At 34.6% G+C, this 22,500-nt stretch overlaps 2 protein-coding genes across 2 annotated transcripts in view; both read right to left on the bottom strand.

The window, feature by feature from the left end:
• The window catches only part of LOC144975005 (uncharacterized), a 251,399-nt gene that overhangs the window by 74,378 nt on the left and 154,521 nt on the right, over positions 1-22,500 (bottom strand). The window lies entirely within an intron of this gene.
• The window catches only part of LOC144975003 (potassium voltage-gated channel protein Shal-like), a 128,091-nt gene that overhangs the window by 1,447 nt on the left and 104,144 nt on the right, over positions 1-22,500 (bottom strand). The window contains exons 4-5 of the mRNA XM_078918646.1: positions 9,157-9,319; positions 1,215-1,400 (exon numbers count right to left, since the gene is read on the bottom strand). Coding sequence (XP_078774772.1) covers positions 1,215-1,400; positions 9,157-9,319 — 349 coding nt within the window. The remainder of the gene's footprint in view (positions 1-1,214; positions 1,401-9,156; positions 9,320-22,500) is intronic.

Here is a 22,500-nt window from a genome sequence, read left to right on the forward strand (position 1 = left end):
GCTGTACAAAAGGCCGTTTTAGTATAAACAAATCATTACTCTTTGAAATAGAGCAATATTTACAATTACAAAAAAACAAACTAACAAACAGCGCCAGAATCTATTTTTAAACTAATTAATACTTACGATCTTTAATCTGTCATAAGACGACGACGACGACCATCACAAACAGCACCACCACAATCACCACCACCACCACACCACGATCACCATCATCATCATCGTCGTCGTCATCATCATCATCATCATCATCATCATCATCATCATCATCATCATCATCATCATCGTCATCATCATCATCATCATCATCTTCAGCATCGTCATCATCATCATCATCATCATCATCATCATCATCATCATCATCATCATCATCATCCCGTTTATCCTTTTTGTTCTGTTCTACCTTTTCCTCCTCCTCCGCCTTCTCAATCACAACACTTTTAAATTACAAAAATTTAAAAATATGGTATGTTCAGACTGTACCAAAAGTCCCCTCCTGCCCCGGGTCCTATGGAACACTTCTCATTCATTGGACTGAATTTTCTTCTTTCCACACTACAAAACACTTGATATAAAAAATCTAGTTTATTAAAATTGTTAATGCCGGCAATCATCTAAAAATAATATGGATTTCTGTAGAGGACTTTTGATAGATAACAATATTTGAAGTTACGTTATTTACTCTGAGTTGAATTTTACAGAGGTTTTATGAATAACTTTTATAATTTATAACCACAGTTATATCGGAATAGAACTTCAGCAACTCTTTTCTTGGATTGATAAAAAATAACGTATTTTGAGGCGGGTAAAGGGACGAAAGAGTTTCGTTTCACAGGCTTTATTCAAGGGAAACTTCTTGCCTGTATCAGGTAAGTTGTACGAAGAAACTAAATGTTACTTTCTAGAATATGCTTTAGAGAGTTGGCCACAGGACGAGATCCTACCTCCCACTTGGGACTTCACTAATTAATACCGGGTTAAGGATTCTTTTCCTAATTCAAATTCAATCACAAAATATAGCTAGTGGTGCCTTAAACGTTATCAACTGCCCATAAAAAGACTGATTGGTGTATCAAGTGAGAAACTTAAGATTTTTAAAAAATGTATATTGATACGTATTGGTGTTGAGGATAATACTTTAGATAATTGATAATTCAAAATTTCTTTTTGAAAATATTATTTGAATATTTTTGATTTCTCATTTTATAACGTACTGTAGCCTTTTCCAAACACGACAGAAGATGATGGTGCTGCATCTCAAAGATATCTCCCTTTTGACTCTCCTCCAGTTCTATTCCTGTTTCCTGTGCTAACATCAACTCCTCTGCACGTTTTTTGGCACTGATGAATCCTGCACTACTTGCATTTTTAGCCATGTTCACCCGTGCCTCTCGTGCTTTCTGAAAATAGAATTGAAACGAGAAACAAATGCTGCTTTCAGAGAGGTCAATATTTCAACATAACAGTGACAAAAACAACAAAACAATAAAAATAGAAAGATGGTAATGCGGGTTGAATTGTTAAGAGATGCAATACAAAATTAAAATATAATTCTCATATCTAATGACTGTCCATCAATTAAAAAATAGCGAAAGGATTTCATTATCGCTTTTCAAAACAAACGAAAACAAAAGAATAAAGATACCAACGAGGTAAATGATTGGGACCAGGGAAAATAGCAAAGATAGAAGAGTTTGAGATTGGGAAAAGGGACAAGGGAAAAAGAGGATGAGGGAACAGAAAGATTGACTTGAAGAAACACAAGAAGATGGAAAGGGTGCAAGGTAATGCATCTTTTCTTGTCTTTATCTATTGTAACAAATATTGTCAATTAATGAACTGTTTCAAATTTAGTGTTCTCATCTTGAGGCACCTCTTATACACCCTTATACATACTCTCAGAGATGTGATTCATCAGCATCTTACTAAATGCCATATGTATGCTAATAATACACACATTTATAAATATGCAAAACCAAAAAATTATAAAGATATTTTTTTGTATAGAATAATGTATTCTTGATAGAAATGAACGGTGGTGCTTCTCTGAAATCCAAAACACAGACAAATTGATGGTTTTATATGCATTGACAATAAAACTAATAAGTTCAATATACAAGCAAAAATATTTAAGAGCCCATGGCTTCCTAGATAAATCATATTATGAAATACAGTATACCCTGAACTGAGAAAAAAAATCAATTAGCCAAGTACCTCAACAGCGATCTATTAAAACACTTATGTCATCTTTTATTTTTGCAACGACGCTGTTGTCTGACATTCGACATCTATCCCATTTAGATAAATTAAAGTATCTAAATTTGCCTTCACTAAAATGTCGTAAAATAAGAGTGACCTTATACATATGTATGTATATATAATATATATATATTATATATATATATATATATATATATATATATATATATATATATATATATATAATATATTATCTTCTTCTTTTTCTTCTTCTTTCAGCTTATCACGAATTTTGACATCTCCATGCATCTCGGTTCAGAGTGTTATCTTCCTCTTGGCCAAGTTCCTTCATATCGCCCCTTGCCTTATCAAACCATCTAATCTTTGGGCGCCTTTGTCCTTTTTACCGCCAATTGTAAGTCCAATACTTTTCTTCCCACGTACTCCGTCTCTCGTCTTTTTACTTGTCGATCTATCTATTCTCATCTTAATTGATACATTCTTCACTTCAGTCAACCTTCGGAGTCGTTCATTTATCACTTCATCTTTTCTTGTCCAGCCAAGTGACCATCTCAACATCCTCAATTCCGCCACCTCAACTTCTTTATCTCGTTTCTCTGCTGTAGTTGCTGTCTCTAGTCCATATAAGATTGCTCGCCTTACAACAGTTGAATATATTTTCCCCTTCAGCTTTGCGGAAATTCGTTTGTAACACATAACTCCAATTACATTCCTCCAATTATTCACAGCATGCCTGTATCCTCTTCTTAACCTCCATCTCATTGACCCCATCTCCTTGTACAGTTGGCCCTAAGTATTTGAATTGGTCTGTCTCTGGCAACTTATTATTATATTATTATTATTATTATTATTATTATTATTATTTTATTATTATTATTATATATTATTATTATTATTATTATTATTATTATTATTATTATTATTATTATTATTATTATTATTATTATTATTATTTTATCATAGCTTTTGTTGTCAGTGTTTTAGAATTCCTGATATATAACCCTAGGGATGTCTTTTGTTTATATCTTTAAGCAGCACTTTAGCTAAAGTTTGTCTCTTGCGTTCCACTTCAATTATCTGTCAAATATGTCTCGCGTCTTTTAACAGAAGGCAACGGACTTGATTTGAATTTGAATGAGTTCGTAATTAATTTTATTATCCATGTTCAAAAGATGAATATAATACCATTCAGATATTCCCTATTCTGTGAAAATAATTCTTCATACACATCAACGAGTTCTTCATCTGTGCCATTCTTGAACATTTTATTATTGTAATTTTGATTAAAAGACATATTATTTCACGTCCTATCTGTTCAGAACAACTACAATTCTCATGCATTAAATACCAATTAACTCGAGTAAATGAACGGTGGAATTTTTAAACTAAGCCATTTAAAGTCATATTTATAATATACACAAGCAATCTCACACAATCAAACTAGATCCCAACAATGTCTTCTGAATTTTAAAGATAGAAGATCTCAGAATCTTTATCTGTTCTCATAATGATTTGCTAGTCTCTGAAAATATTCCATTTTCACTACCAACCTAAGCCCCACACGCCAATTATATCTTTAAATATAATTGAATAGTTTTATGAAGCATAACGTATTTTGATATCATACGTAAAACGTTAAAGTAACAACGTAAGGGACTAGGCACTGATGTCAGATGAAAATCTGAAATTGTGTGTATGAAATAGTGCCAGACAAAGCAGGAAGAAAAATGCAAGAAACCATTCCAAAAAAGCAACCTGCCTCGACTTGAGATCGAACATGAGATGCCGTGTTCCCGTTCATAATATGTATAATAACAAGCACTTAGTGATTTTAAAAGGCCTTGAAAATGTGTTACTTACACCAGCTTGCTAAGAATGTCACAGACTAGTTTCACGAAACCTTAGGCCTAAATCTTGCTTGTTTATTTGATTATAACAACATCATTTAATCTTAGACGAGTAATTGGGAAACCAGCATTGTCAACAAAGTGGCAGCCATTGTTGTGAGATTGAAAGTGCTTCGACTCGAAGGGAAATACGTCGGTTACGAATGACAGAGGTAAAAGTGTCCTGTTGGTTTTGACACTTGCTGAAAAGATCTATTTCAAATTTCACAAATCGTCTAAGGTACACATGTTTGTGGGTAGCAACTAAAAGAACCCCCCCCCCCCCCCCAAAAAAAAAAAAATAAAATAAAAAGAAAAAAACCCCCAAAATGCTCAGTCCTAAAGCTTACAGAGTAAGAGAACCGATTTTCTTCCCTTTCTTCCCTCAGGCGAAATACAAGAACGTCTTTTACTTGGCTAGTAAAGGACTGAATTTACTCATTTGATTACCGGTGAGACGTGTTACCACTGTACCCAAGAGATTGTTCGATTGTTGGGACGACTTTATGCTTATTTTATTCTTTGCAAGCAGCTTCTACTTCTTCTCGCATAAACTGGGGACCCGTGTTCACAGTAGAGATTTCTTTATCCAAGCGCGTCCCTCTTTTATCATCCGCGTAAAGATGTTTTTATGTATACTGCCCAACGTTCCAAAATTTCGTTGTTGTCGATAAGTATATTACCGTTTGCGTCATTAACACATTTTCTTGCCATGGCTGGTCATTTTCCAGTTAGATCTTGTATTGACTGGTAGAATTGTTTGGTGTTAGATTGTTATAGTCTTTCAATTCTGTGACATTCCTGTTCCATATAATCTTCCTTTGCTCTCTTACACGTATTATAATCTTATTAGCTTCTATACATTCATTGCTGTTGCGTTCTAGTTTTCGTCTTTCAGTCATCCATCCACTTTTGTTTTGGTTCGTGCTTTTTCACAGATGGAATAGTTTCTCTTGCAGATTCTGTGATGCAGTTCGATACTTGACACCAGTACTCGTCTATGTTTATATCTGAAGTCAAGTTTTCACTTTTTACTTTCACGCTGCTTGCAAAGAGATGAAAAAGGGAAAAGATGTAGGCCAAGATAGTTTCTCAATAGAACTGATTAATGCCCTCGGCGATCTGGGAATAGGCTAGACATTCTGACAAAAGCCTTTAATGTCATATACGAAAAGGGTGAATTGCCTAATGTCTTAAGACAATCGGTATTCATTACCATATCCAAAAAACAAGGAACTATTGATTGTGACCACCACAGAACAATCAGCATAATGAGCCAGGCCACAAAAATTATATTAAGAATACTTATGAAAAGAATGAGGAGCAAGATCTCCTCAGATATAAGTGACGAGCAGTTTGGTTTTGTTAAAGAAAAGGGTACGGTAAATGCAATCTTTACATTGATAACAACAATGCAACGGTCAATCGAAAAACAAAAATCACTTTATCTATGCCTCATTGATTATTCCAAAGCTTTTGATTCAGTGCAGCACTGTTCAAAATCTTAGAAAAGGTAGCTGAAAACAGTAAAGACCTTCGACTTGTGAAAAACGTATACTGGAATCAAACAGAGTGTGTCAAACTTGATAATGAAACATCAGACTTCTTTAACATCGAGAAGGGAGTAAGACAAGGTTGCGTCTTTTCATCGGACCTTTTTAACATATATAGTGAAATAATATTAAAAGAAATTGAAGATATGAAAGGCGTCGTCGTTGGAGGACAGAATATGAATAGCATAAGATACGCAGACGATGGTACTCTGATGGCCTACTCTCCAGAACACGTGAAGAAAATTTTAGAAATGCTGGTGTGCAAAAGTGAAGAGATGGGCCTGAAACTAAATGTTAATAAAACCGAATGCATGGTGGTCTCAAAAAATGACAACAACACGATCTTCCACTTGTCAAGCAAAGGAGAAACCATCAAACAAGTAAAGAAATTTAAATATTTAGGCACTATCATTACCCATGACGCACATGACATAGAGGATATAAAACAAAGAATAACAATAGCAAAAAAAAAAACAACAAAAAAAACGTGTTCCATAAAATGCGACCAGTCGTGTCAAACAACAACCTAAAGTTGAAGACCGGAATGAAAGTAGTAGAATAATATGTTATAAGTACCCTTTTATACGGTTTTGAAACGTGGACGCTTGACAAAGAATGTACGAGGATGTTAGAGGCATTTGGGATGTGGGTGTATAGAAGAATGTTGAGTCTATCATGGACAGACAGGCATACGAACGAGGAAGTATTGGATAAGGTGAGAAAGGGAAGAATATTGATTGATACCATCAGAAAGAGGCAGTTACGGTTTCTGGGGCATGTGTGGAGAAGAGACGGAATAGAAAAGTTTGTAACATCTGGGATGATCGAAGGAAAGAGAGCTAGAGTAAGACAAAGAATGACTTATCTAAATAACCTAAGAATGGCCAAGTGTGATTTAAAAAGCAACACAGATTTCATGCGCACCGCAGAGGATTATGATTCGTGGAGACTGCTGACCAGCAACGTGATCAAGAGCACAAGCCACGATGGATGATGATTCTTCACAAGGTTATACATTTCCTCTGTCAACCCTCTCTTCGCATCAGGGAAAGACGAGAACGAGACGTGAGTAGCTTCATTTTTATTTAGAAAATAAGACATTAGGGGGCAAGCATGGGTATTATAATAATTAATAAACCTTAAAATTTATATAGCGCTATAACTCCTATACACCAGACTCTAAGCGCTTAAATTAGAAGTTTCTTTAGCCGAAACATACTCATTTAGATACACAAGCATTCCCGTCCTTTTATGTTCAAGACTTTTTATATAATTTAGAAGAAGAATGTTTAACAACAATGTTTTACAATATCATGAAAGTCAATGATGAATAAAATGAATAAGAAAATGCTTACTATGGGACGCCATTCGAAAACGTTATACATTTAGACTGTACTATTTACAGTCACTCTCTGCACGAAATAAGTTTAAATGTTTATCCAGCTAAGTATTACATCCAATTTACCGTTTATTTCGAAAATCTTGGAAAAGGCTGTCGCAGCCCAACTGAACGATCATTTGGCAAACTATAACTTATATGAAAAAAATCAATCAGCTTATAGGCAACATCACAGCACTGAAACTGCCTTACTAAAAATTCAAAACGACTTTTTGTGTGAGGCTGACTTGGGTAAAGTTTCGGTTCTGGCCCTACTAAATCTAAGTGCGGCGTTCGACACGATAGACCATTCGATTCTAGTTGAGCGTCTCTCCAAAACGTTTGGATTGTCTGGAATAGTGTTAAAATGGTTCGAGCCCTACCTTATCGGCCGCACACAAACAATTCAAGTAAAAGGAATAAAATCAGATATTTTTAAGGTTGACTTTGGTGTGCCCCAGGGATCTGTTCTGGGTCCCATTCTCTACACTTTATACACACAACCATTGGGAGGTGTTATAAGTCATCACGGTGTCACGTATCATATGTACGCTGATGACACCCAGCTCTACCAATCCGCAAAACCAAGCGAAATTAAAGGGTTACTGAAATCGATGGAGAACTGCATTGAAGATGTGAAGAACTGGATGGTAGCTAATAAACTGAAAATGAACGATGAGAAAACAGAACTCCTATTATGTAATCCTAAAAATACATTTGTGAACAAGACCTTTCGATTTGTATCGATGATGTGAAAATAACGTTTTCTGAAAACGACAGAAACCTGGGAATTTATTTCAGCAGTGACCTGCTGTCCATGGAATATCATGCGACACAACTTTGCAAAGTACTGTATTGTGACATTAGCCGTATTGGCCAACTTTCGGCATTTTTAAATCAAAATTCCGTAAAGACTCTAGTGTCTGCTTTTGTTTTTACTCGTTTAGACTATTGTAATTCACTCCTATCTAATTCCCCAGGTTTCTTACTTGATAAACTGCAGCTGTTTCAAAATCAAGCTGCTAGAATAGTTTTAAGAAGAAATAAGAGAAAACACACGACTCACTGGCTTCCCATTAGGGCCAGGGTGCTCTTTAAGGTTGGAGTCATGTGTTTTAAATGTTTTCACGGAAGCGCCCCTGCTTATCTTGATGATCTTGTCGAACCATACGTTCCACCCCGTGATCATCGTCTACTTAAAGTGCCAGAAAAGAAGTAAAAAACTCTCTGACAGATCCTTTAGTCACTTTGAACCGACTGTCTGGAACAATCTCCCCGTATCTCTTCGTGACGTCCCTACTGAACTCGCTTTCAGGAAACACTTAAAATCTTATTTTTTTCGAGAATTCTTAATTTATTAGTTATTTTATTTGAGCAGACGATTATCACAGGATATGTATTTATATATTACTTTATTTTTTAAATATGTTAAATAGTTGGATTGTGGAAGGTTTGTGTGTGTGTGTGTGTATGTGTGTGTGTGTGTGTGTGTGTGTGAGAGAGAGAGAGAGAGAGAGAGAGAGAGAGAGAGAGAGAGAAATTTGAATGGATTGAAGTTATTGTTATGCGCCTAGAGCTTTATTGTATAGAGGAGTGGGCGCAATATAAATAAATTTCATTATTATTACTTTTATTATCATAGTATTCCGTATATCAGACTTTTTAAAAATCGATTCCAGGGTATTAAATAATTTATATGGTAAAGATATGGGTCCATAAATCCTCACAATGTCTTTCCGATACTTAATCAGATCTCTTGACCTGAGATATAAGTTATTCGCCAATAAAACACTAGCTTATAAGTCGGGACTTGTGCACAATTTAGAAAATTATCATATTTGTATAGCGCTTCAATGACGGCTTGGAATCTATTGCCGTTAATTTATCCATTATGACCAGACTTAATCAACATTCATAATGGATGGCATGAATCTAAGAGATTCGTTTTAAATGGGCAAGGACATGATAGCCATTAAACCTTTATGTGCATTTTAGACATCAACATAGCTCATTTCTTTGTAATAATAAACCCGATCATGCAATACTTAACATTATGGAATAAGGATGGGTGCTCTATTACTACTTATTGCGTTTAACAGGACACGTTTTGGTAACCAACCTTTTGTGCTTTTCTCTTGTCTGCACGTTGATTTTGATGATAGATCCTGCTGAAGTTTGATACGATGACTGGCACAGGCAATGCGATTACTAATACTCCAGACAGAGAACATATTCCTCCTACCAGTTTGCCAGTTATAGTGTTGGGTGTCATATCACCATATCTGAGGAGAAGAAACAAAGAGAAAAGGAGAAAAAAATAGGTGTTAAATAAATATCCGTATTTGACTAGCCTAGTAAAGTGACATAAACAAAAGAATTTTTCATACGCTGACATTTTTGACACATAGTGATTTAGTAGAGTCACCACCTAGTGAAAAACCTCGTGATGTTTCACATTTGTGTAAAAGTTTATTTTTCTTTACAGTTGGTAAGATTGATATCTTTGAAAAATATTTGGTCGATTGGAATTACAATTCGATCACTTGAAGGTCAACCAGAGGTTACTAAAGTTCAAATGAAATCAACTACATTTAACAATTAATTACTCATAAATTATCGATATTTTATAACATCGTTAAGAATATAAAAACGTTATTATATGTTAAGCAAATCACCTGCACGCGTTTGTTAATATTCCCTTAGATTTGGACGAGTTATTGCCCTTGATGTGATTTTTAGGTGAATAAAAACAATGCTCTTTTTAAAATATCATGCAAACCGTGCTTTATTTTATATTACTCAAATAATAAAGTTTACTCTTGTGGATGTCAGTAACAAGCATATAAATTTATAAGGAAATCAAAAAATATTTGATTGCGTTATCGCCCATTATAGATGAGTCACGCACTGCATCGTGCAAAACTCGGGTTGTTTCATCTTCCGTCTGGAAGTTTATTTTTCTTCAAATTTGGAAAGATCGAAATCTTAGGAACAACAAATAATTTTCATAAATATGTCAAGGTTAGAAATAACACCAAATACACGTTTCAAATGTTAAAACGTATAAATGTACATTGATACACGAATGTAAGAATAGTTCGAAAGGCCTTTGGAGATACGTAAATAGAAATTGAAAAGATAACCAGATGTCAGTGTCTTACTGATAGATGACGGTACCAAGGTTACTTCGGACATAGATAAAGTTAATATTTTTAATGATTATTTATCATCTGCTTTTGTATGTTCAAGAAGATACGACTAATATACCAACTTTCAATGTTCCAAATCAATTAAACGTTTCCGATTTTGTAAATTGTTGAATTTAGTAGATGTGGCTAAAAACATGGGACCCGATCCCCTTCATCCGTGTTTACTGAGGCCTTTTAAATATCACCGCCACTATCAACAATATATAGGTCGCTAAAATCTGGTACCTTACTTGTTGAATGGAAATAAGCGAATGTTACTGACATTCATAAAAAGGGCAACAAAATGGATGTTGCAAACTACAGACCCATCAGCTTAACATGCATACTCTGTAAGATTATGGAGTCTATCTTGAAAGACCGAATTATGGACTTTCTTGAACGTCACATTATGCCAAACGATAACCAGCATGGTTTTAGATCAAAGAGATCATGCCTTACTCAACTTTTACAGGTTGTGGAGGATTTTACAAAGTTAATTGATCGTGATCAATGCATTGATTTTGTTTACCATGATTTCTGCAAAGCATTTGACTCTGTACCACATGAGAGATTATTCATTAAACTAAAAGCATATGGATTTAAAGGGATTACCTTTAATCGAATTAAAGATTTTTTTACAATCGAATACAAAGAGTCATTGTCAATAGGGTAGGGTCCGGTTTTAAGAATGTCACTAGTGGTGTATCCGAAAGAAGTGGATTGGGATCACTTTTATTTCTTTTATAAATAAATGATTTACCATGTGGCATAAATTCAGCCTTTAAACTCTTTGCAGACGATAAAAAGATATATAGATAGTACAACTGAGCATCATAATATTCAGCAATATGATATCTTTTCACGTTTCAAATGGTCTGCAACATTGCATTTGGATTTTAATGTTTGGAAATGTAAAGTATTACATATAGGAAAAAAATATCCATGTCATAATTATTTTACCGATATTTCTATGTCAAATCTACTCTTCGTTTGTCTCATGAAAAGGATGTGGGAGTTACTTTTGATTCATTTTTTTTTATTGTGACGTACATATTGATAAATGTGTAAGCCGTGTAAACAGAATAATAGGAATAATATATAGTTTATAAGGGTTGACAAAACCAAATGTTTGTATTTGTATAAATCGCTCGTTCTACCAATTCTGGTATACGGAAATTGCACCTGGAGCCCATTCTATAAAAGACAATCTATAAGTAGTGAAAGCGCACAGAGGAGAGCTACCAAAAAGATTTAGGCGATAAATTTATCTTATAAGGAAAGGTTATAATTTATTGACTTACCAAATTTGAAATTTAGAAGAATTCGTGGGGATTTAATTTAGGTTTATATATTAGTACATGGTCTGGAAACGATAGACTTTTCTGATTTTTTTTTCATATTCTAATTATTACTTTTGCTTGAGGGGACAAGTTTAAGATTTATGTAATTAGATGCAAAACAAACATAAGACAAAACAGGTTCGGTATTCGTATTGTTCAGAAATGGAACAATTTGAAATTTGAAACAAAGAATGAAAAATCTATGGATTATTTCAAGGTGTTAGTAGACAGGGAAATATAGATAGAATGAAGTCTTTGTTATTGTTTTTTGCCATCCGTGTTTATGAGTAATTCTCACTATACTGTATTAGTCAGACTATAAACTTTCATGGTTACACATAATGTTATGTTTTGGTCCGTTATACTTCGGATGGCAATGTGTGAGCTTCTTAGCCAAGCGCATACTATCTATACGATGGGAGATTTATATATAACGAATAAAACTTGTTTGTACTGCTGTTGACATGGCGTTCAATCTTGCATTTAATACCATGTATTGTTACCTTATTATGGTTATTTTCTATATGTATGGATGCACGAGTGTGTGTGTGTGTATGTGTGTGTGTGTGCTTTGCATGGCACGGTTAAAGATATATGTTTTTACATCACACAGACATGAGTACATTTAAATTGATATATTATCTTTACCACGTGTATCATTATTGTAACCTTTCAATCAATAGATTACCAGCATTGCTATTAATATTAAGGGCATTCAATGGATTTTATTCTATGTCGCTGTTTTTTTTGTTTGTAACAGCAATAACTACCCAAGTGTCCCCCCCCCCCCCCCCCCCCCCCCCCCCCCCCCCCCCGCTGCACACGCCCGTCAAATCGATATAGAAATAGCAATGTTTGCGTGAATCTCAAATCTAATTTGCTAATTCAATTTTTATCACAAGTTAGCGATCCATGCTTTTTAGAGGTATATAGATATCGATATTATTATTATTATTATTATTATTATTATTATTATTATTATTATTATTATTATTATTATTATTATTATTATTATTATTACTATTATTATCATCATCATCATCATCATTATTATTATTATTATTTATTATTATTATTATTATTATTATTATTATTATTATTATTATTATTTTAGTCATTATTATTGTTATTACTATTATTATTATTATTATCATCATCATCATCATCATCATCATCATCATCATCATCATCATCATCATCATCATCATCATCATTATTATTATTATTATTATTATTATTATTATTATTATTATTATTATTATTATTATTATTATTATTAGCAATATCAGTACGACCTAAAAGAGATCAATAAAATCATAGAACACAGAAGGCAGATCTGGGACAATGCATATATCCCAATAAAGTATAACACAGAGAAGGCCGAAATTATGCTATCTGGCCGGTTCAGTAACAAACTAAATATAACCCAGAGAAGGTCAAAACTGTTTATAAAAATATTATATGTTGGCCGGTTCGATGACAATTAAAAAGCGACTTATGCGTCAATATCACATCCCTATAAAAGAATGTGACAATATAAAGGTGCCCGTTAAAAGTTGATTCGGTCAAATTTCTATCCAGATCCAAAAGGACAGTGCAAAGTCTTGGACGTAAAACAAATTTGAGAAACACGTTGTTCTCAATATTTGTTGGGCCGTTTTCGGTACAGAATTAAGAAGCACCCACACAACACATCTTCTTCACGAAAAGTCAGAGCAACGCCGCTTCAAGAAAACAGAAGAGCAATCCTGAGACAACAACAAGACAATATTTGTTTGTGTGTATTTTATTGTCTTTACGTGTGGCTGAATAAGTACTTTGATTTTCAAAACCTTTTCAATTTATTTTTGACATTTAAAAAAATCTTTAAATAAAGTTATAATTTAATTAAATCATCAGACTTTTAAAATAATTTAAAGCTATACTTTTGTGGGGATCTTTTGTAATATCATTAGTCCGATTGTGGTTGGAAATATCTTTATATTTTAATGTCATAGAACAAGTAACAATATTGTTACGTATTAAATTGGTGACAATTTCTCAAAGAAATGTATTAGACTGAAGTGCCACTTAGTGCCACATTTACCACTGAAAATTAAAAACGGCTACTGTTTGGGCAGACGTGCAGTGATTTGCAGGTCTGATAACCGAATTCCTTATGTATGGGCTCATTGTTATAATGAAAATATCATTAAAAAAGACGCAAAATAGTGTCCATTACAACAATGTTGAACTAGGCCTACAAAGAGGTTCGGAAGTCAGACCTGTACGTCAATTTAAACGATAAAAAAGATTAAATACTACCATAAAATAGTTTAGATTTAAAGAAGCATCTGGTTTCTCAAAACAAAAAAAGCTTGATAATCCTTAATAATGAATTTCTAAAGTTATATTTTATTTTATTTTGCCACATTTCCATCTTAGAATTTTCTTTATTCTCCTTTCAGATTCATATTATCCAGGTAAGTTACTTATTACTTTCGTTCAAAACTCGCTCAGAATAAATTAAAAGATATTAAAATCAGACAAAAATTGACTTTTTAGATAACACTTATGCAGGATGTATTCGGATTGGTTAACTCCCGATCTATTTAGTTGTAATACTCTGTTAGGAACTTCACTTTTTAAGGCTCAAATGAAAAAAACCAACATGATTATCTTATAAAATCTAAATGCGAAGTCTAACATTTATTTAGAAATCGGCAACAACTGTAACTATCTTGTTGATGTCTCATATTACATGTAATCTATTAAATAATGTTTCAATATTTTACTATTGTTAGATATTCAAATATAAAGTTAATCTATTCACACCTCCCAAACCTCAAGAGATAAAACTATGACGTCAAACTGTGCGTCTTGGAATGTAAATAGTCAGGACGTTATAGAAGCATTTTTGTATACAAGAGAAACATATCAAGTCGAGCAATGAAAGGAGAAAACTTTGAAAGTATAAGAAAACACAGAGAATCAGATCTGAACAGGTCCTTGTAAATACAAGTGAAATTAAAAGCAACAAACAACCCGAAAACATACATACATACATACATACATACATACATACATACATACATACATACATACATACATACATACATACATACATACATACATACATACATACATACATACATACATACATACATACATACATACATACATACATACATACATACATACATACATACATACATACATACATACATACATACATACATACGAGGGCTCTTTCAGAAACAACCAAAAAATGCCCATTGCTCAGCAACCAGTGGAGATTTTTTTAATTCTGTAAACGACATGATATTTTTTTTTGTTTTTTTTGTTTTTTTTTTTTCAAAATGGCGGCGCTGAATAGCGACGCACAGTTACACCTGTGTGATGAATTCTTTTGATATGTATTTGTTTCATGACAACATTTCACTCATTTAAGTATTAAACGTTGTATGACTGTTCGTATTAATGAATGGTATGTACTTCAAATTTTAACGTTTAGAGTTCTGCTTCAAATCCTCGGAAAAATCGTTCGTATCAATGTTTTTGTCTCGAGGAAATCGAAATGGCGGCGGCTATGTTTACTTCCGACACAAAATTGCACCGCTAATTTCATCTTATTTCGCGATTTGTTGATTGAAGACCTATCCTTCGCTTAATATTATATAAAGCGTTGTATGATGATTTAGAATTACAAAGAGGCATCAAAAATAATAAACCATCGCTTGATGGAGTAGAAAGAATTCATGGAAAAGCAATAGAAAGGAAAGCATTCTCAATTACCAACAATAAAAAACATATTTTATACCATGAATTTAGTATTTTACCATCTGGGAGAAGGTTTTGTCAGATTAAATGTAGAACTAACAAGTATAAATCAACGTTGGTTCCATCAGCAATAAAAATGTTGAATATTTCATATGGTACAGCAAAACCAAGGATAGATACGTTGACTGATTGACTGATTAATTTATTTAATGTTAGATTAAGTGACCATTGATAATGATGATAATATTTGGTGTTGAATTGCCGAAAATGTAACGAATTGAAAATGAAATGAATATGTTTATGTTGTGTATATCGCACGCGTGAAAGAAAGAGAGGAAAAGAGAGAGAGAGAGAGAGAGAGAGAGAGAGAGAGAGAGAGAGAGAGAGAGAGAGAGAGAATAAGTAGGAGTGAAATATCTGTTCAATGTTATAGTTACCATATAACGTTATAACAAGTGTAACTAAATGACAAATTGCCATATTTATGGACAATAAAGATCTATTATTATTATTATTATTATTATTATTATTATTATTATTATTATTATTATTATTATTATTATTATTATGATATTCCTTATGTCCTTACGGATATTCCCAGAAATGATGAAGTGCATCATTTTGCACAATGAATTTCTAGACGATTTTAAAGATGGCGGCCCACCTTGAAACTTGGTCAAAGGAGGAAATCAGAGCTGTCATACGTTTTTTGAACGCCAAAAGTCTGAATCCTACCGAAATTCATAAGAACTTCAGAGTGTATATGGTGAGCATGTTATAAGCCGTACACAAGTCTATCACTGGTGTAATTTGTTTGAAGCCGGCCATTCCGACTTGACAGACAGGGAAGGGAGAGGGCGTTCGATAACTGCGATGTCAGAAGACAATGTGAAGCGAGTTGATGAGCTTATTCGTCAAGACAGGAGGTTGAAACTTCATGAAATCGCAAGCAGTCTTGAAATTTCGGAAACTTCTGCCCATAGAATTGTATTTGATGAACTTGGCTACAGAAAAGTCAGCGCAAGATGGGTTCCTAAGCAATTGACAGACAATCATAAAGAACAAAGATTGGACATCTGCAGGGAACTTTTGAGAAGAAGCAAGAGCTCACGCAGGGTTCACGGGCATACTGCCAACACCGGCGGAGACTTTCTAGGGTACGATGTGACTTTTCTTGACAACATAGTCACCGGTGATGAGACTTGGTTTCACCATTGCACCCCAGAAACAAAGCAAGATTCGATGACATGGAAACATCCATCCTCACCTGTCGCGAAGAAATTCAAAGTCATGCGGTCAGCAAAGAAAATAATGGGAACTGTTTTCTGGGACAGTCGTGGTGTTATTCTGTTCGAAACCTTACAACCTGGAGAAACAATCAATGCTGCAAGGTACTGCCAAACTCTTGACAAGCTTAGGGAGGCCATTCGCAAAAAGCGCCCAGGGCAGTTGACCAACGGGGTCATTTTGCAACACGACAACGCTACACCCCACACAGCACGAGTGACGCAAGGTTGGCTAGAGAAATATGGATGGGAGATTTTGCCACACCCACCACACAGTCCAGACCTCGCACCATCTGATTATCACCTCTTTGGGCCACTGAAACGTGAGCTGGCAGGAAAGCGCTTTGATGTCGATGAAGAGCTTGTTGACCATGTGCCGAAATGGCTACAGAACCTTGACGGAAATCTCTTCCGAGAGGGTATCTATTCCATGGTGCGGCGTTGGCAGAAGTGTGTCGAAAGACTTGGCTGTTACGTAGAGAAATGAAGGACGAGTCAAGGTATGAACACGTGCAAGAATTTTGTTGATAGCATAAAAAACGCGGATTTTACAGGCATTTTTCGGTTAATTATGAAAGAGCCCTCGTACATACATACATACATGCATACATACATACACACATACATACATACATACATACATACATACATACATACATACATACTTACATACATACATACATACATACATACATACATACATACATACATACATACATACATACATACATACATACATACATACATACATACATACATACATACATACAACATACACTACATACATACATACATACATACATACATACATACATACATACATACATACATACATACATACATACATACATACATACATACATACATACATACATACATACATACATACATAATCATATACATACATACATACATATATACATAATATATATATATATATATATATATATTATATATATATATTATATATTATACATTTGGATGTAGTTTTCCTGTTTTCCTGTGTTGTTGCGTTTTACAGTTGCTTTGTATACGACACATGATTCCAGGCATTTGTCTTGGGGGGGGGGGGGGGGGGGGGGGGGGCATAAGTCTTTTATTCCTACAGTTGCATTGTTTTTTCGGTGTGTTGCTTTGTTGGTTATGGGTATTGAGATGCGTTTATTGTAAGCTTTGATTATGTGTTCGATGTTTCTCATGTATGAATGGCTGATCTTTATTGTTTTTCACAATCCAACATCACATGGGACCTCGTCTCAAAATAAAAAAGCTACACAGTAAACACAAAAATGCAACCTATGCCTAGAAGAGAAAAAACATATCGTAAAAAAAAAAAATAAAAAAAAAAAAACCCAAAACGCCACACTAAACAAAAATGAGAGAGATATTCAGCACGTGCGTGCATAGAACAAAACGCTTATAGTGCGGCTATGTGGTCTAGTGGTATGACACTCGCTTTCGGATCGGAAGGTCCTGGATTCGAGCCTCGATTGGCGCATAGGTGAGTCCTTGGAAACTGCTCTTTGCTCACATTTTTTCACCGTACTCAAGTGTAAATTGAGTACCTGGTCATTAACAGCGTTGTCCCTGTCCGAAAAAAATTGTAATGACGCCTAATAGGTGTCATGTCTCCTCCTACATGTTAAGAGTTGCTGTTATTCAGGGACCCATGTAAAGCGCTTTGAGCACGTTTAGTGGATATTGCGCTCTATAAAAGCTCAATATATATTATATATATATATATATATATATATATATATATATATATATATAATATATATATAAGCGATGTAATTAGTTCCTGCAATAAATGTACTTGATTTCCAATCCTTTATTATTATTTCTCTTTTATCATATATTATCTACTATCACTCTACTAGTCCTATTCTATCCTTTCCTTATGTTCATAGTTTCGACTATATTATCTTGTCTCTACCATAATCTGTGTTATAATTCACAGATCATTCTTCCTCGACTAAGGATTGGCTCAGACATTCTGATAAATGGACTTATGTGCTATAATTACACACCGAGAGTCACAAAATAAGAGGTAAACTTGACTAATCTAGATGAGAAAAGAAAATGTTTTGAATCAACTTTCAGTTGTTGGCCTATACGTTGATTACCGTGAAAACTTCCCATTATCGATCATAGCTTGCCATCTTTATAGCGATCATTTTGATTACTAACCATCGCCTTTGACCAATACCGCCATTGTTTGCGTGCCGTCCGGACACGCCTTCTTTGTTCTAAGCTGACCAATAATTAATGAAGTATAACACTACGGGTCGGCAAGAGGTACTTACAGGGTCAAATATATTGCACCTTCAGTGATAACAAAGTAATATTTGTGTTGTATAGTGGGCGAGAGGAGAGAACCTCATTTTTATCGTGAAAAGATGCTGGAGAAGGCTGAAGGCATTTTATGATGAATATATAATAACATTATCGTTAATTCCTCAACGTCTATGCGCTTAGGATTAATCATTTCAGTGCGGGCCTAGTATGGCATCGTGCACAGATTATCCATGAGATCTTCAAATTCATAATTCGTAGATTTGTCATCAAATATTGATTGTAAAATATTTTAATCAGTTGGCACGTATTGCAAATTCAGGTATGCGCACAGTTGTTTCTATTTTCTGGTTTAGAGCATTGTCCGTACCTGGGTGAACGATTGAAAAGATCGATATATATTTATAAATATGTGACCAACTGTCCAAAGTGGAATTACATTGAAGGAACCCAATGGTATAAATTAAACTTTTAGCTTAAGTTACAAAACTTGAAACTAATTCATGTCAAGTACAAATAACGAAAAGAAAGAGATTGAAAATAATTATTAGTATCAACTTACTGATTTGATACGAAGTTGTAGGCTCACACGGAACAGCACATGATTATCAAGCAAAGTGATCACTATGGGCCCAAAGTTTAAAATCCAACTATCAGTCCAGCAGTGATTGGGTCTTTTTAACGCTACAAATTTCAACTTGTGATTTGATTTCCTGATCACTCCGTCCAATAAGATTCTAGCATTGATGTAAACAATCGAGTGTAGGGAGACGTTAGGATGTCAAAATGTCATCGATAACGTTTAAACAAGAGGGCTGAAAACAACGAGTTTAGATAGATACTTCCAATTTACAAGATAAAATGCAAGTTTCGATTTGACATTTTTCCAAATTCCTGTAACAACCCATGCCGTTATAAGAGAACGAGATGTTTTTGTAACCAATTGGCCAGATCATTGTCATGTAACCACTAAAACATTGACGAGTAATGACTGAAATCTTAAACTTCGACTTAAAAGAACGTTTGAAACTCTGATAACATTTTAATTTTCATGAGATTAGTCTATTTGATTTTCTTTAAATATGCAACGGGTGTTTTTATGTCAACATTTTAACAATTTGTCTTAAGAAAACATTGTGGTCTTTGTTCACCTTTGTCTAGGTGGATACACGGAGTTGGGATATATTTAGATAACGGACGATGTTGACACTACTACTACTACTACTACTACTACTACTACTACTACTACTACTACTACTACTACTACTACTACTACTACTACTACTACTACTACTACTACTACTACTACTACGGCTATGTGGTCTAGTGGTATGACAATCGCTTTCGGATATGAAAGTCCTGAGTTCGAGCCTCGCTGGGCGCAAAGTTGAGTCCTTGGAGACGGCTTTTTATTCACATTCTCTCACCGTACTCAGATGTAAAATAAGTACCTGGCCGTTAACAGCGTTGTCCCTGTCCGAACAAAAATGTAATATCGCCTAACAGGCATCATGTCCTGTCCTACATGTTAAGTGTTGCTGTTGGCAGGGACCCCATGTAAAGCGCTTTGAGCGCTAGTAGTAGTAGTAGTAGTAGTAGTAGTAGTAGTAGTAGTAGTAGTAGTAGTAGTAGTAGTAGTAGAAGCAGTAGCAGTAGCAGTATTTTTTTTTAATTGAGCGGTTAAATAGCGCAATATCCACTAAACGTGCTCAAACCGCTTTATTTAAATATTATATTTTTCAGTTGACCTGCCGTACATGCTACTGTACATACTGTTAACAACAAGAGATGAAGTGAGTAGAAAAGTGCCAGAAGACAATAGAGAATAAACATTTTTTGCGGCGGTGATGGGGTTTGAACCTGCGACCTTATTGGTACGACAACGCCTGGCCGGTGAGAGCGTGACTCTACCGTATGAGCTATCCACGAATACAAAAAAATTCGTATCAAACTCAGGTCATTCATTATTAGTGCCTTCTCTCACCGACTACTGGAAGTAGCGGGTACACACATACACACACACACACACACACACACACACATACACACACACACACACACACAACCATCGCAAAGTTACCTGGCCAGCAGTTAAGCTTAATAGCCAATATTCTCAAGACAAACATATAACATAGAAACAACTGAGACATTGAGTATGCTCCGGTATATGGGGTGAATTTTTAATTCAGAAAAGTGGGTGGAGCAGGCACTTATGTTGGTAACAACAAGAGATGAAGTGAGTAGAAAAGTGCCAGAAGACAATAGAGAATAAATTTTTTTTTGCGGCGGTGATGGATATATTTGATATTGAAGCAATTAACTTCCCTAGCCCTAGATGTTTAAAACCTTCCAATAATGTTGGAGACCTCAAGCTTATCATCCTGTCGGATGAATCAAAACTAGCAATTTATGGTTGTGCAGTATATATAAGATGGAATTAAACGGAGCCGTTCTATCAAAGAGATTAAGAAAGGTGATTGAATCAGAAATGCGATTTACTCTCTCCTCTGATTTGCATCTTGTCGATTCTGAGGCAATTCTCATCATGTTCATCATAAACTAAGCACTCGAATTAAGGCGTATGAAGGAGTTCGTATCGGTGAGATACAAGCGGCTAGGGGGGAGGGGGGGGGTATAGAGAGAGAGAGAGAGAGAGAGAGAGAGAGAGAGAGAGAGAGAGAGAGAGAGAGAGAGAGAGAGAGAAAGAGAGAGAGATACACACACACACACACAGAGAGAGAGAGAGAGAGAGAGAGAGAGAGAGAGAGAGAGAGAGAGAGAGAGAGAGAGAGAGAGAGAGGGCCAGCAGAAAAAGAGCTAATGACATCATTCGGAGGTGCAATGTGCATTGTGAATAAAAGAGGCCCTAAGATTGATCCTTTTGGAACGCCAAAAGACAAAGTAACAGTATCAGAGACATGTTTGTGATTTATGCTGATTAACTGCCCCCTACCACTCAGATGAAAATAAAACCAATTTAAAACTGCTCAATCGATGCCATATAGGTACATTTCTAAATAATAATAATTCGCTTAAATACCACTTATGTAGTTTGTATTAAATTTTGAATTTATTATTTATAGCATATTATCTATATCATGTCGCAATTACCAAAGACTGATATGAAATCTCTCGCTTTAACTCGTTTGAAATACTGATTGTATACTCAATATTGTCAAATTAACAAAAACTGTTTATATAACTTTGCCAAATTTTTGTCTTTGCATGAACGTTTCACGGGGCCTTTAACCCTCTCTTTACCAGCCATTTTCAGGATTTTCCCCAAATCTTCAGACTCAACTAACAGAAAAATAAATTTTTATCACTCTGAAATAATAGCAGTAAAATTCTTGCGATACATAATTTCTTTAGCAAAACATTCTCTACAACACACCGTTCATTTTCTTTAAATTTTATTTGTACAAGAGAACTTTGAATAAGAAAAAAGTTTGTTTGTATCGTAACGAATGTGACGATTTTCCTATAGTTGGTAAGCAGAGGGTTAAAGGTTTTAAAAACATATTAGGCTCTTAAACAACATGATACGGTACGGGATCTCTATCGGTTCCACTCTCGTAAAGCTGCGAAAAGAAGA

The sequence above is a fragment of the Berghia stephanieae genome, chromosome 6 (genome assembly GCF_034508935.2).
Source record: "Berghia stephanieae isolate SIO BIC M18660-M18661 chromosome 6, UCSD_Bste_1.3, whole genome shotgun sequence".
Lineage (NCBI taxonomy): Eukaryota > Metazoa > Mollusca > Gastropoda > Nudibranchia > Aeolidiidae > Berghia > Berghia stephanieae.